This window comes from Drosophila ananassae, chromosome 2L (genome assembly GCF_017639315.1).
Source record: "Drosophila ananassae strain 14024-0371.13 chromosome 2L, ASM1763931v2, whole genome shotgun sequence".
Classification (NCBI taxonomy): Eukaryota; Metazoa; Arthropoda; class Insecta; order Diptera; family Drosophilidae; genus Drosophila; species Drosophila ananassae.
Window position 1 is genome coordinate 14395072 of NC_057927.1, and position 16445 is coordinate 14411516.

Below are 16445 nucleotides of genomic sequence, written 5' to 3' on the forward strand. Positions count from 1 at the left end.
ACATGTGGAAAATACTGGATAATGGCGTGCCACTTAGGTCCAGTATTTGTAATAAAATTGGTCGATGTCACTCATTTAGTTAGCATTGGGAATTTGATTATTGCCAAGTGGAAAATGATTGGAAATGTTTGCCAAGCTCAAATGCTAATCTTTTAATTTCATTCAAAATGGTATTTCAAATTTCGTTTGTGGCATTCAATTAAATTAGCTTAAGACCCAATTTTGTGCTCCGAACTCGGTTGTTTAGTGCAGTACACACAAAGTTTACGACTCGAATATAAACAAGGCTTTTGTAAAGTTGGCCAACTTGGACCACAATCAATATTGATGGAATTTCTGTTTATTTTGGCTATTTGAGCGTCTCGGCATAGAACTTTTGGTGCTTGAATTTAATTCGCATCACCCAGCTGCAAGAAAATGTATTCACTGGCATTTAGTCTGCGGTTTACTGACAAATGTGCAGTCATATTTACCCAATTAGGATGAATGCTATTAAATAGAGCGCCGAGCTCAGGAAGTTGAATTCACCGGGATTCCTCTCAAGGGAACTCTTGTAAATGGCCGTGTATAGGGGAGCAGCAACTGTTTTTAAATAAATTATGAACTTCAGAATATATTTTTTGAAGGAGACTTACCAAAAGGTGCAAAGGATTGCACGATGTTTCCAATTGCAAATAGTTTACCTGGAAAAGGAATTTATTTCAAGGACTTCACAAGTTTATGTAAATTTTGTTTACCTGTATCAGAGGCTGGCACAATATTCGATACAATTGTGCGGCACATGGGCCCCTGAATAGAGCGGAAAACTCCCAAGACCACAGACAGATACAAATGCCAGGGAAGATAAGCAAATCCCCTGGCCATGTTGCTAAGAATTTCGGAAAATATCGAGAGCAAGGCCAGAGATACCACAGACATGCGAAAAACCTAAACAAAAGCATTAATTTAATTAGATTGAACTGAAAAGGAATGTTACCTTTCGAAGGATGAGAAAACCGAGCAGGGCTCCCAGCATGGGAACCGATTGACTGACAGTCTCGAAAATCGTAAACTCCCGGACTGTCAGATGAAACTGTTGACGGACAAATAAGTACATCACAGTCATGACGCCATCTGCAGATAAATCACCACATCATCATCGCATTTTTTTCCAACCAAAAATAAAGGGGAAAAACTTACCAACCACAAAAATGGACAAAAATCCGGCCAAAGTAACCAGCCAAATGATGGTATGAGCGTTGTTGGGTCTTATTTTGAAGCACGTTTTAAACATGTCCGTCACATGCTTCAAATTGAACAAGCCAGTTTCCATCTCTACGGGCTTTTCGATTCCCTCATACTTGGGTGGATCTTCGCATTTCCCCGGGTCCTTAGTGTCACTAAGCTTATTATCCGAAACAGTGACAACAATGTCCTTTGCGCAGTTTTCGCCTGGAACTTCGTCCTGATCAGGGCACATTCCGAGGCTTTCGGGCAGATAGAAAATAATAAAAAGTGTGGCTAAAATCAAAATCGAACAGGAGAGACTCTGAATGAAGGCGGCACTGGTGGCGGCATAAATAAAGCTGGATAAAAGTGAGCCACTAGTAAGGGCCACAAAAAGAACCATTTCCATAAATATCATTCTATAAATCATAAGAAGATGTTTATTACATTTTTTTTTTGTTTATGAGTATAGTTAAGTATAGTTACCTATATGGTCTTGTTTTCATATCCGTGGTATCTGTAATGAAACAAAAAGCAGCCACTGAGAACACACACAGTCCACCCAAAAGCGAATGCGGCAACGCAGCCAGGGTGTACCACCAAGGATTAACCATATAGTAACTGGAGAGCCAGCATATGACAGTTGACAGCAGGGAAGATGCAGAGAACCCTATGAAATAAAATATTTGATAAGTATATAGTAGTTAATACCATTATATACTGCAAGTAATGGAATTCGAAAACCCACCAACCATAGAGACAACCAAGAGAGGCTTTCGACCGTAATGATCAGACCAGGATCCAATAAATAATCCACAAATGGCTGGAACTATACTTTCGAAAAGTGTACGTGTCAGAAACATACTGGTCACATAGGTTTGGAGTTCCGTTTCAATAGCCTTTGAAATTAAAATTTGTTTTAATATTAATTAAAGATTGTTGGAAGATAAAGGTGAAAAACCTAAAATTACAATACAATAGACATTAATTGTACCTGCAGTTTTGGAGTAATATTTTTGCTATCCAATTGCACACAGTCTGAAACATTGTACTGGAAAATCACAGTGCAAGTCTGATAAATGAGCTGATTACGCATCACAGTGCCTATAATAATGATATACTTATGAAATTCTCTGTCATACATTACTTTTAATAGCCTAACTCACCTGACAGCATGTGCGCAAATAAAAGCATAAAAATCACAGGTTCTATATAGAACATATTGAAAAATCGTCCCCATTGGAGATTTTTAAGTTGAGCTAATGAAACTTTTTCAACCATTGTCAAATGTTTTGTTTCTCAAAAGTAAATGCGTCTTTTTATATCACTTTTATTAAAACAAAATAGTTCATCTAAAAACTAGTTTTAGTTCACTTTCATATTTCAACCATTTTCCAGAGCCGTTTCTTTTCTATATATTTTTATTATTTAATTTTCAAAATGTGTTTTTTGACCTTCACTTTAAAAAAGCTAATAGACGTGTTTATTTTTATCAAAACTAATTATTATTTTCACTTCAATTGGACTTTCCACTTCGATGAGTTCACAATACGCAACACCAACGCGACGGTTCCGAGTTATAACTTTCCAGAGTTCCGATCACGAACTAAAATCGTATAGCTTTGGATCTAAGCTTAAATACAATTGTGCTGCATATACTATAGAATAAACGGGGACTTACAATTTTTGATAAAATCTTCAACGTTTATTACTCAAACAAGTTTGTTTGCTTTGATGTTTTCAAATGTTAATTTGGCAAATAGATCGCCAAGACACATATATTATCATATATGCATGTTCCATGTGAACTTTTGAAAAGTAAGCAGAACTTTTTCAATCCGTGGAACAAGGCAATCCTTTTATGCTGGGGAAACTTTTTGTTGGTCTCCTCGGGGCACGCACATACCCGCGAAATTTTAGGAAAAGTGTTTTTTGCAGCCAAGATGGGAAAACGGGTGCAACTTTGGCTGTGTAAATTGCAGGCCAACACTTCCGGCAACATGTTGCCAGAGCCACTGTGCCAGTTCCTGGCTGGGGTGGCAAGGACCAAGGATCCTTGCTTATTCTGCGCTTTTTTACAACATCACTATTTTCCCCTTCATTGGTCGGCTGGTGCGTGGCAGGGCAGCATAAAATATGCATAAAGATTTTAAGCTCGGTAGAAAAGGGAAACGTTTACCAAAATAATTTGGTAATTATTTCTGGGGTTTTAAATTGGCGGGTAAAGTAAGCTGCTTGGCGGGTTTTATTAAACGCCTGGCTGTGTTGATAGCACAACCCAAAAAGAATATTAAAAATGGGAGAAAAATAGAGTTTGAGCTTTACGGCAGCAAGGCATTGTTTGGCGCACATCACGTATACGCCGCGTATGCCGGTTCACCATTGTTGACAAGCTAATTGTAAACTTTTCCGCTTTTCGTTTCATTGTTTGCAACTCCCGGGAGAAGCCAAGGGGATTCTAAGGGAGGAAAACAAAGGACCAACGAGGCATATTAAAGTGGCAGATATGAATGCCCCAAAGGAGTTCAACATCCACATGCTAAGTTCATGCAACTATTGTCTTGAAATTGCGTTGCGTTGCGTTGTGTTGAGTTCTGAGTTGCGCAACATGAAAAATAGGACCGGAAAGGGGGCAACTGTGTGCGATGTATGTGCGGCTTTATGCTGTTGACACAGTACCAACGGCAACTTGTGTGCAAACCAGAGTGAAAATTAAAAAACAAAAATGTTGAGCAAAAAAAAAAAACACAACACAGTCGAAAGGAAACAGCAGCCAAAACATAAAAGGGCATAAAAGCCGAGTCGAGAGTAAGCCAAGTCAAGAACGCCCCAGAGAATGAAGGGAAAAGCAATTTCTTAAACGCAGCACGTGCACAAATTCATTTTTGTTTGCCTTAATTATTTCTAGATGAAATGGCGAAAGGGACTCAAGTCCGCACACAAATCCTTATCCTGAGAATCGCTCGTTTTCTCGGCAATTGTTTAGTTTCACTTTGTTTCGGATGATTTATGAATGTTTTGGCTTTTGGGAAATCTGTTTCTGCTACTTTTTCGAGAGCCTACGAGGTCCCTACCTTATAGCCACAGACTTGGGAGGCAAATGAATTCTGATTCGGGTTTATGAAACCAGAAAAATAGTAGAGAGCTTTAGAAAATAGAATACTCAGACGGTAGATAAGATAACACTGTCTTAGGCATTAATCCTTAATCAAACACAGTTGGGATAATTTGGAAATAATTCAATGGTTTCGTTGGCTAATTTGCATAATTGTTGGTATTTGCTCACTTTTGTCGGTTGAAGTTTAAAAGTGAAAAGCCGCCATAGGTCGACCGACCTTAATTTCTATACAGGTTCAATTACCCAGCCCCCTCGTTATTTCAATTTTTTTTCGCTGCTCCAGAAAAGCTTTGAAAGTATTAAATTATTTTTACCTTTGCCCGGTGGCGACAATTTTAATTTGCCTTTTTCCCAATTAAAATATTAAAATACAGTTACTTTGAAGCGGTCAGTCCTTATTATGTGGAGTGTCCTTTTACAATTAGGCCGGAAAGGCTTAGCGGCCTTAAAGTTTATAAGCCGCTTTAAGCCATCGCAGCTGTTGGCTGTTTTCCACTCGTTTGGTAATAAATTTCGATTCGACCAACCTCTTTTCTGCGAAAATCAATGGCCAGTGGTCGAGGGCTTTAATTGGCTCCCGGGACAGTGGCATGTGGTTAAGGGATTTTTCATGCCCCTTTTGGGTCAAATTACAGTCACTCGATGTTGTTGGCACATTGTTGAACATTTTGAACATTTCGAATCTAGAGGGGATGGCCAGTTGGCAGCCATAAAACTGGAAACCGTAGTTTGCGGTGGCATTAGTTTTTGGCAGTTTTAATTGCCTGGTCAAGTGTTTTTGGCCATAGTTTCTAGCCTTGGAATTGCAGCAGCTAAAATAACATTTTGTTATTGGATTGGTGGTGGATGCCCACCCAGAATTTTTCTGCAAAACAGCTCAGCCGTGGGGATTACCAACCAATTAGTGTACTCATTGTTTTTACCATTATATTTAATTATATAAGCCGGAATAAAAAAATATACATTTCATTTAATTTAAAAGTAGAATAGACAAAGCATAAACATCAAAGGTAGGTCTCAACAATTTATTAAAATAATTTATTTCAGTCAAAAGTCCAACTGTCGCGTTTTCCCCGGGAATACAATATAAATTCAGTCAGACGATGTGCCACACATGCGGCAAGTCACATGTTTGTTTGTTGTGGCAAACTGCTTTTGACAAATTTCCGCACATCTAACAAATTTGTTATGAGAGTTTTCACAATTTCGGGAGTAGCAGTGCCGTCACACATGCCACTGCCAGAATCGGGGCCAGAATCGGGCGATGTTGGCCCATTAGTCAGGCCAAATGGAGCAGAAACATATGGGTTCTACTGCGTAGCCGGGCCAGAGCTAGAGTACTGTATTATTCGGAATTAATGAACTCGTGATGTAGACATGTCTCACTTGGATTACAAGCCATTCCTCATTTCTAGTAGAGCAGGGCTTGAACCTCTCGAGGGCGAAAATGAAGTACCATACACCGTCTTTGTTTTCGGATTGTCGCTGAATGCAGCTATCCATTTGCATGTCTAGGTGCAATTTGCAAAACCAGAACATTTCGAGTTGGGATAAATATTTGATAAACAACATTTCTGCAGCTTTGCGGTTCAGTGACTCTGCGGGGCGTCGCAAATTGCGGCAAATTTCTCGCATTTATTTTCCATTTACCAGTATACTTGCCAGTATGTGGCAGCGTATTCTTCGCCATCGTCTTCGCTTTCTCTTTCTTCGCGGCGCATTAAAAAACTTTCATAATCATAACTCTGTCTTGGCTTTCCCATTGTTGCCATCGCTGCTGCCCGGAGACGTTTCTTTACTTTTGCAAACCGAACCAAGCCAAGCCCAGCCGAACGATAAGGCACTCCAGGGCCTGGGATCCGGATCCGGGTGTGAGGCTGAATGGAAAATCAATACATATTTATGGGTTCATGTTGTGGGTGCACGTACGAAATATCAGCCATACATACGGGTGTGTTATATCCAAGGAATTGCTCTCCAAGGGGTGTCCTGCCCTCTGCATCCTTTTCCTTTGCTGCCCTCTGTTGGCCATTTGCACGTTTCGAATCATAAAATATCTGCAGCCCTACACTCGTAGGAATGCGAAAAGAAAATAATTTTTAATAGTTCCACACATCCTTGCCAATACACCTGCCGGGGAATGTGCACAAAATTGGAATTGCAAAAAGATGAGGTAACAAGGAATACATTGAGGCTCATATTGGTTAAATTACTTTAAAATTTGTTCAAGGATTACTAAAGTTTTCATCTTGTTAGTGGAAATCAGGATCTTGACAAGACTATTCTGAAACATGAAACTTGCAACCTGAACTGTAATCTATGATGCTTCATTATTTATTTTATGTACAATTTATTTATCCTTTTTGTACACTACCTGTTCAAACAGCTGCCATATGCTCTGATGTATGCTAGAAAATAATCGGCTTAGGTCCTCGCACGCTGCCGTGCACTTTTTCCGCAGAAAATTGATTTGAAATAGCTCGGGACTTGCCACTAAGCCCGCACAAGGAGACAGACAGTGGCATTAAGCGTAACTAAATTTAAAATGTAATTCAGAGACTAAAGTTTGAGCTTCGAGGGCTTTAAGGTCAAGTCGATGAAAGTGGCCGAGTTCCAATCGAGCGTATTTTCAATTTAAATTCATTTCCTTCCACTTGACATCGTTTCATTTAGTATTTGGTCGAATGAATTGCAAAATGGAGAAGGAATTTCTTCGAGTGTCTGGGCGGAGAAGTTGAAAAATTGTGAAAAATTGCAGAGCTTCGGCACTTACCAGGTGCCCAGCATTCACTGGCAGTTCATTTCGAATCAAAGTTTATTTGGCATGGAGAGAAGCCCTGCAGTGGAAATCAAATTGCATTCTACCAGTTTTGTGCTCCAGATTCTCGCTTTTACTTTCATTGTCTCTGGGCTTCAAAGCTTTTCACATTTTTAGATTGATTGCAAGTGATATAGGTCCTTATATACATACGATAGGTATATAGAAAAGAGACTGCTTGTTTGTGAAAATGCATCAGACTAGAGTGGAAAATGCGAAATTGAAATGGGCGGCACAGAGTGGAGTATTGATTGATTTCCATTTCCACTATCTGAGCGGGAAGTTTTAGCTGAAAGTGCACGTATCTTAGGTGGATTTTGGTTTTGAGCTCGGAGTCGATTGCAATTTATTTGTTTTATTTACTTTTTAGAACTAAAGCCATCAGTTTTCCTGAACTGCTTAATACTTCAAATAAAACAATATAAAGCACCTGAACAATAAAACTAGTTTAAGCTGATAAGTGGTTTTAATTTCCCTTTGAAGTTCGTATTTAATGAAGAAAATGAACGCATTTGTGGGCCAGATTACCAATGGGTTTAAGCCTATTAATTTAATTTCATTCAAGTAATTGCCAGCCAAAGTAATAATTCGATTAGTACACTTTGTAGAGTTCTATGCTCGTTTCGAATTCATTGCATTCCACTCGATGTCCTTAATCCTGCGGCAAATGAATGGCAGTGACATCAAAGTAAACCACTTGAAGAATGCCTGAAGTTTGCTTAAATTTTTATGGCCTCAACACTTACCAGGTGCTCAGGATCTGTTGACAGATTCTCGAATGCCCAGTGTCACTGAAATTTACTATCAGTACTTGCAGAAGCCTGTTCGAGACTGCAGCCTTGCAGTGAAAAATCAAATAGCACTTATCCTGGCTGTGGTTGGCTATGAAGGTCCCTTTATCTCTTCCCTTCAGTCTGTCTACATTCGAATGCAAAAGAGATTTTAGTGGCCAGGCACTGGCTGTGAAATATACCAACACTTTTCTCTATTTCTATACAAAATATGTGGCTCGTTGGGAAAAACTTTCAAGCCGCAAATCATAAAATATACAATTTATGACACCCGCCAGACATATCAAAAACATCTTTGTTCTTTGTTTATTTTATAATTTAAAGGCCTTACTTTAAAACTAAAAGTTGAAACAGAGAGCGTGCTATAAATAATGGCAATAATAAATAATTAATACACTGGCGTGGAGACCATTTGTTCGATGCGAAGGGGAAGGCCAACCATTCGGTTTAGTGGGGAGTGGATCGGCTTGTGTAGTTGGTGGATGAAGTGGTCATCGACTGCAGTTCGGTGGTGCGCTTCTGCACGTCCATCTTCATCTTGGTGGGACAAATCAGGCCCATCCACGCCCGTCGATTGGCCGTATCCAGGAGGATGAAGTAGACGAACATCACGAATCCCTGCATTGTTGCTGTGATGCAAAACAGGTACGAGAACGCCACGCCCGCCTGCATGAAGGCGAAAATGCCGAATATCCAGGTGAGTCCCAGCAGGAAAAAGAGCAGAATGGAGAGCCGAATCTGCTTCACAACCATCTTCTTCTCGGCCCTGTGAATGCTCTGGCTCAGGGAGTGGGAGATGCTGTAGAACACGTAGACGAAAATGATGAAGTTGGCAATGGTTATCAGAGTCACAGGCAGCACTACGCCGAAAATGAGCCCGTACCCGGATGGGTAGCAGATCCCAGTATCCGTGGCCAGCTGGGCCTTTGTGGGCACATACGAATCTGGGTCTATAAGGGCCACCAAGAGCGTTGGAAGCAGAGGCAACGTCCAGGCCACAATGGCGGCCTTCAGGATATAGTGCCTGGGCCTCTCGATTCCAATTACCGTCACATAGCGCTGGAACTGCAGGAAGGCGATGATCAGCATCCAGCTAAACAGCACCAAGAGAGAGTACTGGAGGGCAGCTCCCAATGCGACGCATCGTCGGGTATCGCCGTTCACCACCAGTTGCTCGGAGATGTCATCCGTGTTGATGAACACAAAAAGTATCATCTGCAGGGCCATGGCCAGACAAAGGTGCAGCAGGACCTTGGTGGAGGCCTGGGAGCGCCAGGACTTGAAAATGCCTGCCGTGAGGAAGATTCCCAGCACTCCTACTAGCGACAAGGAGCAGCCCACAATGGAGATTATGTCCAGGACTCGTTCGTTGAGCGGAGTAATAAGCACATCCTCGCCCAGGCCATTGGTTCGGTAGCTGCCGCCGACGAGGAATGCAAACTGGGTGAGGTGGTAGGTGTGGCACTCGATGATGGCGTCTCTAAGCAGGTCTGAGTTGCTGGTGGACACTCCATCATTCCGCCACGTCTGGTAGTTCCAGTAGCCGCAACCACTGCCGGCACTTATGGCTCTGGAGTCCGGCTCCCGAAGGTTTTCGTTTCGCAGCAGAAAGGGCAAGGCCAATGGCAGGGAGTGGTCTATGGGAGTGGGAGTGTATCATTAGTATTTAATAATAAGGAACTAAGTCCAGCTTTCTCACCTTCTAAACCGGGTATAGAAATTGAAATAACCTTGCTGCGAGGTCTTCGAGTTCGTACTTCTGCAGTTTCCACAAAAAGTGCATCGTGGGCATAGACTTTGAAAGTTAGAAAGGAAGCACCCTTCCTCTTAAGAGCCTGCCAGAGGTTGTGGGGTAGAAATGCAGCCGTTTCCAGGTGAGACTCTGCCTTGATTGTGGCCAAGTTATCGGTGGAGCGTAGGAACCGGTACCAGAAGCCACTGGCGCAGGCTTTCCTGTCTTCGGAGCTGGCCGAGAAGATGGCTATTCCCGTGATATTATCGCACAAGGGATTGACGAAGAACACACTCAGGTTTCCAGTGATCTGAGCCTGTACCCCGATGTCGGAATAGTTTATGGTTTCCACGCCGGTGGTGGCTACTTCGCTAGCATCACTAGTAGTTTGTGGCACCACCTTGCCGCAACTGTCTTGGGGAACCAGTTGCTCCGGCAGGGCGTCCATGTAGGTCTCGAACTGACTGAGAAGCGTGTTTGTGGCATTGAGCTGGGCGGAGAGACGCAGAACCTGGTTGCCACTGGACATGATCTCTTTGCACACACTAACAAGGTCCACGCTGACAGCGGCGTCCTTGTCTTGCTGCATCAGGGAGCCAAGCATCTGGCCCGTCATGTGGACATCTGCGGGCAGGAGGGTTCTGTCCCGCTGCCGGAACATGTTCCTCATTATTCCAGTCATCTCTCTCCGTCCTTTGGTGTCGTTCGTCCGCCTCCTTCCCTCGAGGATGTCGTCGTGCAGACTGTTTAACTCCTTACTGATCGAGTGCTCCCTGTATCGCCGAAGACAAACCACGGGCGGCCACTGCTGCACGGACTCCCACTGAGCCCTGTAATTCTGCAGCAGACACTCCCGCGTTACCGGCATTCCATTCCTCAGCAGGCACACATCGTGCAGGGTGGCATTTTCCCCTATCCTGGCTCTCTTCCACCTGTTCAGGTGAGGCGTCTGGTCGTGGTTCCGAGTGATATAGTCGTGCTCGAACTCCTCCGGCTGGCAGGTCATGAAGTCACAGAAAACAAAGCTGGAGCTTGTATTGTTTTCATAATACCCTACATCTAAGCTGGAACAGTGATCGTAGGTGCCGTTTAGGAAGCAGACTCTCCGCTCGAGTGGACAGCTTTCCATGTCGTTTTTTGACAACTGATTCTCTCGTTTGACAAAGTTTATTGGATCCTGATGTATGAAGGTAGTTGTCGGAATATATGTGGTTGTATCCCAAATATCAAGTTGGTGAGTTGGTGAGAAAGCAGCCGGTGGAGGAGGAGATATTGAGGGAGGATATGGTGCGGAAGCAGCTGGTGAGGGAGGAGCTGGTGGCCGAGGAGATGGTGGGAGAGGAGCTAGTGGGCGAGGAGCTGGAGAGGGGGGTAACCTGTCCTGAGCCTGTCCTGAGCCTGAGTCCTGAGCCTCTAAATTCCATGGCATAAGTAGGGCCAGAAAAATCCCCAGACACCGCACAATTCTCATCGTGAATCACTCAGTTACGACAGCTGTTTTATGTTTCCTGTGTTCAGTATATGTATGTATATTTTTGGAGTACGACCCGATCAGTAATTGTAGTTTCCACGTCCGACTCTCTCGGAATATCACGTCTCACTGAAGTCTCCACCGATCGGCTGGATGTTCGCGGGCCATTATCAGTTGCCACCGCGGTCGCTAATCATTCGTTGGGTTTGTGTTCCCTCGAGGAAGCATTACTAATTCCCACTGCCGATATCTTGGAATCGCTCAGATAACACACACTCTATAAGACACAAAAGAGCGTGTAGTGCAGCGTCGATATTATTTACACTATTATTAACACGACCTCGGAATTGGAGGCAAAAACCCGACCGAGTCTTGAGTATCACTTGGCTTGTGACGTCGGGGATTGTGTTTAGCTTTTATTTGGCCAAACAGCGATTTCACGCCTTCTTTACCCAACTTGGGGTTTAAAAATAAACACGCTGAATCACTTTAATCTTTCAGATAAGAAGTTCATTGATAGAAATTTCTTAAGTAATTGAACTTAGTAACAAATAATGCACTTTATATAGTAGTTTTGTGATGAAACCCTATAATGACTCTTCTAATCTTTATAATGGGGTTTTAATTTCCATATCCATAATATTAATTCATGGAATATCTGGAGCCAGCATAGAACCAGAAGTTACTAATTTGAATGTCTGGCTGTGTGAAAAATTAATTTATATCTAAGCCCCATGCCACAAGGTGACAAATTGCTAATTTTGGTTTAATGAACTTGCCTTTCAAAACATTTTAAATAAGTTCCAGAGAGGGTGATACATTTTACAGTTTTTTTAGGCGCCTTTTTGTATTTAATATGTTAGATAGTATTTTATTCTATTCCAATCTTTGGCTTAATCCAATTTATTATCCACGTGAAGCTGGTGTCTTTTTAAACTCCTAAAACGTTGTGACCTTGGCAGTACGCATTTCGATTATCGTTTGGACAGGTTTAGAGCTTTCATTCACTGAACGAGATGATGATAACTGGGTCGCCGGAAATGTGACAGCCTAATCTACCTGTGCCACGCGTCCCCACCAGTTTTTCGGGCGAAAAATGTAATTTTTATAACCAATCACGTATTCATATTATAAGCCCTGCGTTGGCTGCTGCTGCCATTTTGCGGAAATTGTTGGCTTGTCGACACGTTTTCAATTATCAGCCAAAAGCCTCTGACGAATCCAAGCACTAAACCCACTCGCTTAGAGCAATACCCATCTCCGTCCCAATCCGCCACCCAGTCCAGTTCCATTTACATTTCGACTGGCATCACCAAAAATTGATTGGCCTGCATGCGTTCAATCAAATGTGTCACATCTTGACGTGTTCGCTCTTCCTTTATTGCTACGAGGCAAGTGGGATATGACAGACGTGCATCTGTCAACTGGATGAATAGTGCACTGGCAAAAATTTACTATAATTTCATGACTGTAATTCAGTAAATTTTATAACTTTGGCTATATTTGTAAGGGACTTATGATGTAAATAACCAATAAATTACAAGTTTTAAATAAAATTGTAAGGAACTGTATTGAAAATCCTTCAATTCGTCTACTGCAATCGGCAATTCATGCCCCACCGAATATCCAATTAGTGGCTAGAACCACCGACAAAAGCATAACGAAGAAGTCTAAAGCCATCCCGTAAACGTAAACTTCCTCCGGGGCAACAAGTGACTGACAGACTGGCAGACTAAGAAACTTGGTTTGTGGCATTTAGCCTTGGCCAAGTTGGCAAGAGTGAGTCAAAGCTGCACCAGCCAGGAAATCATTCAACAAAACTCCCAGCTTTGCGGTGGTGTGACCACCAAGTATGGCCATAAATTTTCCAGGGACGGGCACAAATGCAGCGGCAAAATGAAACTGCAACTGGTGGACGCCAAGATTGGTGGCCGGAGGGCAAATGCGATTAGGGTCGGATTCTGGAGAATTTCTTCTCCAGTCGCCTCAAATTGAACCGGAGGCCAATGAGCCGTGGCGACATTAACGCACTTTTAACGACCCTCCCAAGGAAAGTAAGAAAGTCAAAGAGAAAGTAAAGAAAGTGAGACACGCACGCACCGTTAAAAATTGAGCACGCATTACGGGCGTTCAATAAAAAATTGGTAAAGTTGGCTTTTGCTTTTAAGCACTTAAATGCCTCGTTGACGGCACCGATCATAAATGCGGAGTCCTTAAGAAGGACAAAAAGGATACATACTGATAAGGGCAGACCGGATTTTCATACAGATATGGTATGCATATGTCGAGTACTTCATCCTGGTACAGATGGCGACCATTAAGCTCATTACGCGCTGCCATTCTTCATTCTCCGGTTCGCCAGAGTCGACTGGCCGTGTCTTGGGTTAACAATTTTCCGGGGAAACAAAGGCGGGGAACCGCAGAAACCACATGTTAGCAGCTCCAGCTCCAGGAACCCCACGAGTACCCAACCAGCCACTCGACCAGCCACCACCCATGTCAATTGCAGCCAGAAGAAATTAATTTTGGCTTGCGGGCAAAGTTAAATTGAATTTTTTGGCTTTTTTTTTGCGCTCAGAACTCGTTCATTTCGGCTGGGTGGTAGGTGGGTGGATGTGATTCGGTTTCTTTCCCTTCAAGCCCTCCAAGCTTTTGGCTCAGACAACAGGTTGCGGGGATTTAATGAAATTAGGCACTGACGGCAACCTCGCAGCCAGTTACTAAATAAATACAAACTGGCTAACAGGGTGGTGCCAATTGCAGTGATAATGCATATCAGAATCCTTTTTAGACATGGTTTCAAAATCATAATACTGCTTTTTAGAATATAATTCTGAAATAAATAAAAAATAAAGCAAATAATCTTTTCACTGATGCACCCTGTTTCCTTTAGTCGGATTAAACATACATTTTTGAGATGCCTTCATTTTACACAATTGCCAAGGCAACAAATATATAATACGCTCGTGTATGCATATCCAGCGTGAACTTTGACACGGCACATGTGTTCCCAATGCCCCTTGTAACTTTCAGCGATTTCCCAACTTGGACCGTGCAGCTACATATTTGTGTGTTTTATGCCAACTTGGAGCAATTTAATTTAATTACTACGTCTGTTGCCGGAGCGGCATCATCTAATTTCATTTGGGACATGAGGGTACGGGCAACAGTTGCCCAATAAACACTGACACATGATGCCAGCCATGTTTGGCTTCGAGTTCTAAATGGATTAGCCCAGTGGCATACTAGACTCCTTTTGACCCGAAGGCTGCAATCCCTGCTGGCATTTGTGTTCCAAAATTTGCATAAGCCTCGATTAAAATTAAGTTTGGCTTTTAAGCTTGTTTTTTGTAAAGAAAATTGATTGACATTTTTGTATACACTTATATAGGTCTTGGAGGATAATGGAATTCTTTACTTTTCTATTGAGACAGTACCAAGTTCAATCACATATCACTCGGCCAGAAAAAGTTTTCAATTACGAATTCGTTCTCAGACATGTCGGCTACATCCGCATTGAGTGAAAACTTTGACTTTAGGGAAAAGTTTCTGGGCGGTCTCCTCGTAAAGAGTATGTTTCTAATGAAAACCACTTAGCCAGAGACAAAGAAGTCCACTTACCGATGTCACTGCAGATGATGGCAGGACATGCGAGATGAGTGGGATATCCTGTTCATAAAACGGCTTTAATGTCTCTGCTTCTGGAGGGAGAAGGCTAAGGCTGCACATGCATTTTGTAGCATGCTTAACGATGGCAAAACAGGACATGACCCAAAGTAGGGTCACGTCTAGAGATTTTCAATTTGATGCGCCTACTTACGGAAATAAATGTCGGATGAAAACTTTTTGCTTCGCAACATGTAAGTGAAACAAGTTAAATAAATCAGATTGAAAGTTACTCTTGCTCTCGGAAAGTTCTCTTTTGCGTGGGCCTCCACTGTACTGGGACAGTACTGTTTTATTGGCCTACGTGGGCCGGCTCTTAAAGCTGGGCCACATCAACACATGTTGATGCAACGCATGGCCCATGGCACTGGCCCATGGCCAACGTGTCGTATGCGTTATGCGACTTTTGTTGGCCAATATTAAACAATTAAGCGGTCGTTTCAATTGGATTTACGAGCAAATTGAGTTGTTATTACATTCCGTTTGACCTTGAATGATTTTAATATAAATTTAATTCGATTCCCTTCTGTCGCCTTCATGTCCTTCATCATGCGCCTTGGCAACCGTAGAACAAACATCAAAGGGGTGAAAAAAATACGAATGAAAAAACGGGAAAATGTGGCATAAAGCACGGGCTTAATTGCCGGAAAAAGGGTTAATTGCCGGCGTATTTGGTTTGTGCATGCCAGGAAATACCCGAGAGCCCTCTCCGGAGTCCGGACATAAAAAGTTGCGTTAATGGAAAACGGCGAGTGCGTTGGCAGCGAAAAACGTCTACAATATAGGACCATAAAAACTTGTACAATTTACATCATCCTAAAAAAAACAAATGGTAATTTCAATATTTTCGAGGCGAGGCAAACTCATCTGCTTATGCAGCCAGGACTGGCAGGGTGAAATTAATTCAGACAGCTCCTGGGAGCGCTTTAAACACGAACGCTGCCTCATAACATTAGCCATCGCCCGGGGTCTAGCATCGCTCCTTGGCTTGTCTCGATCCTGAGTGCCCTGCAGAACCTTTTACAAGCGGTTGATGCATTTTTTATGTTGCCAGCATTACGGTTAGAAATTCGTGGCTGTGGTGGCTGCACTGAGCGAAAGAGATGGCTATGAAGTAGTTTATTTGTTCTAGAAAGTTTGGCAAAGTTTCATATCGGTATAATTGCTAATTGCCAAGGCTTCTTAGGTACTTATTGAAGAAAGAATAAAGTTTATAAGTACTTTATTTTTCTTTGTCTGTACTCGAGTATGTGCACTACTTTTATCACTTGTTTGCTTTGCATTTTACGAGCATTTAAATACAATGAGAGCCAAGCGGACAGCTGTTGCATGTTCTTGTTTTCTCTGGTTGAAAGTCGAGAGGAGAAAGTGGAGAAAGTTGGTCAGCCAGGACAAAGGCTAAGCAGACACTCTGTAATTTGCCATTTTCCATCGTGATGTTGGCTAATTAGAGAGTCCGGGGGAGAAGTCGAGTGCCGATTCAAGTCGAATTCGGAACAAGTGTAATTAAATTTAACTCCGCATTCCGTTGCAGACGCAAGAAATCGGATGCCGGATGCGAGGAGGACTTGCCTAGACAAAGTAATGCAATGAACGTTATTTGCACAGTTCTGGCATAAAACTCATTACGCCAAAGCGACCGC

General features: G+C 42.5%; 2 protein-coding genes across 2 annotated transcripts; both read right to left on the reverse strand.

Annotated features, from left to right (window-relative positions):
• Positions 1-127: 127 nt before the first annotated feature.
• Positions 128-2847, reverse strand: LOC6499395 (proton-coupled folate transporter). Its single transcript, XM_001954686.4, has 10 exons — positions 2373-2847; positions 2201-2310; positions 1955-2105; positions 1693-1876; positions 1180-1625; positions 977-1113; positions 738-927; positions 636-683; positions 474-582; positions 128-407 (listed from the first exon to the last, which is right to left on the reverse strand). Exons 1-10 carry the CDS (start codon positions 2485-2487, stop codon positions 350-352), a joined length of 1548 nt encoding a protein of 515 aa, XP_001954722.2. The 5' UTR covers positions 2488-2847; the 3' UTR covers positions 128-349.
• Positions 2848-8234: 5387 nt separating this feature from the next.
• On the reverse strand, positions 8235-11289 carry LOC6499394 (adhesion G-protein coupled receptor G7). The gene is made up of 2 exons (XM_001954687.4): positions 9633-11289; positions 8235-9570 (listed from the first exon to the last, which is right to left on the reverse strand). Exons 1-2 carry the CDS (start codon positions 11134-11136, stop codon positions 8381-8383), a joined length of 2694 nt encoding a protein of 897 aa, XP_001954723.2. The 5' UTR covers positions 11137-11289; the 3' UTR covers positions 8235-8380.
• Between the last annotated feature and the right edge of the window lie 5156 nt (positions 11290-16445).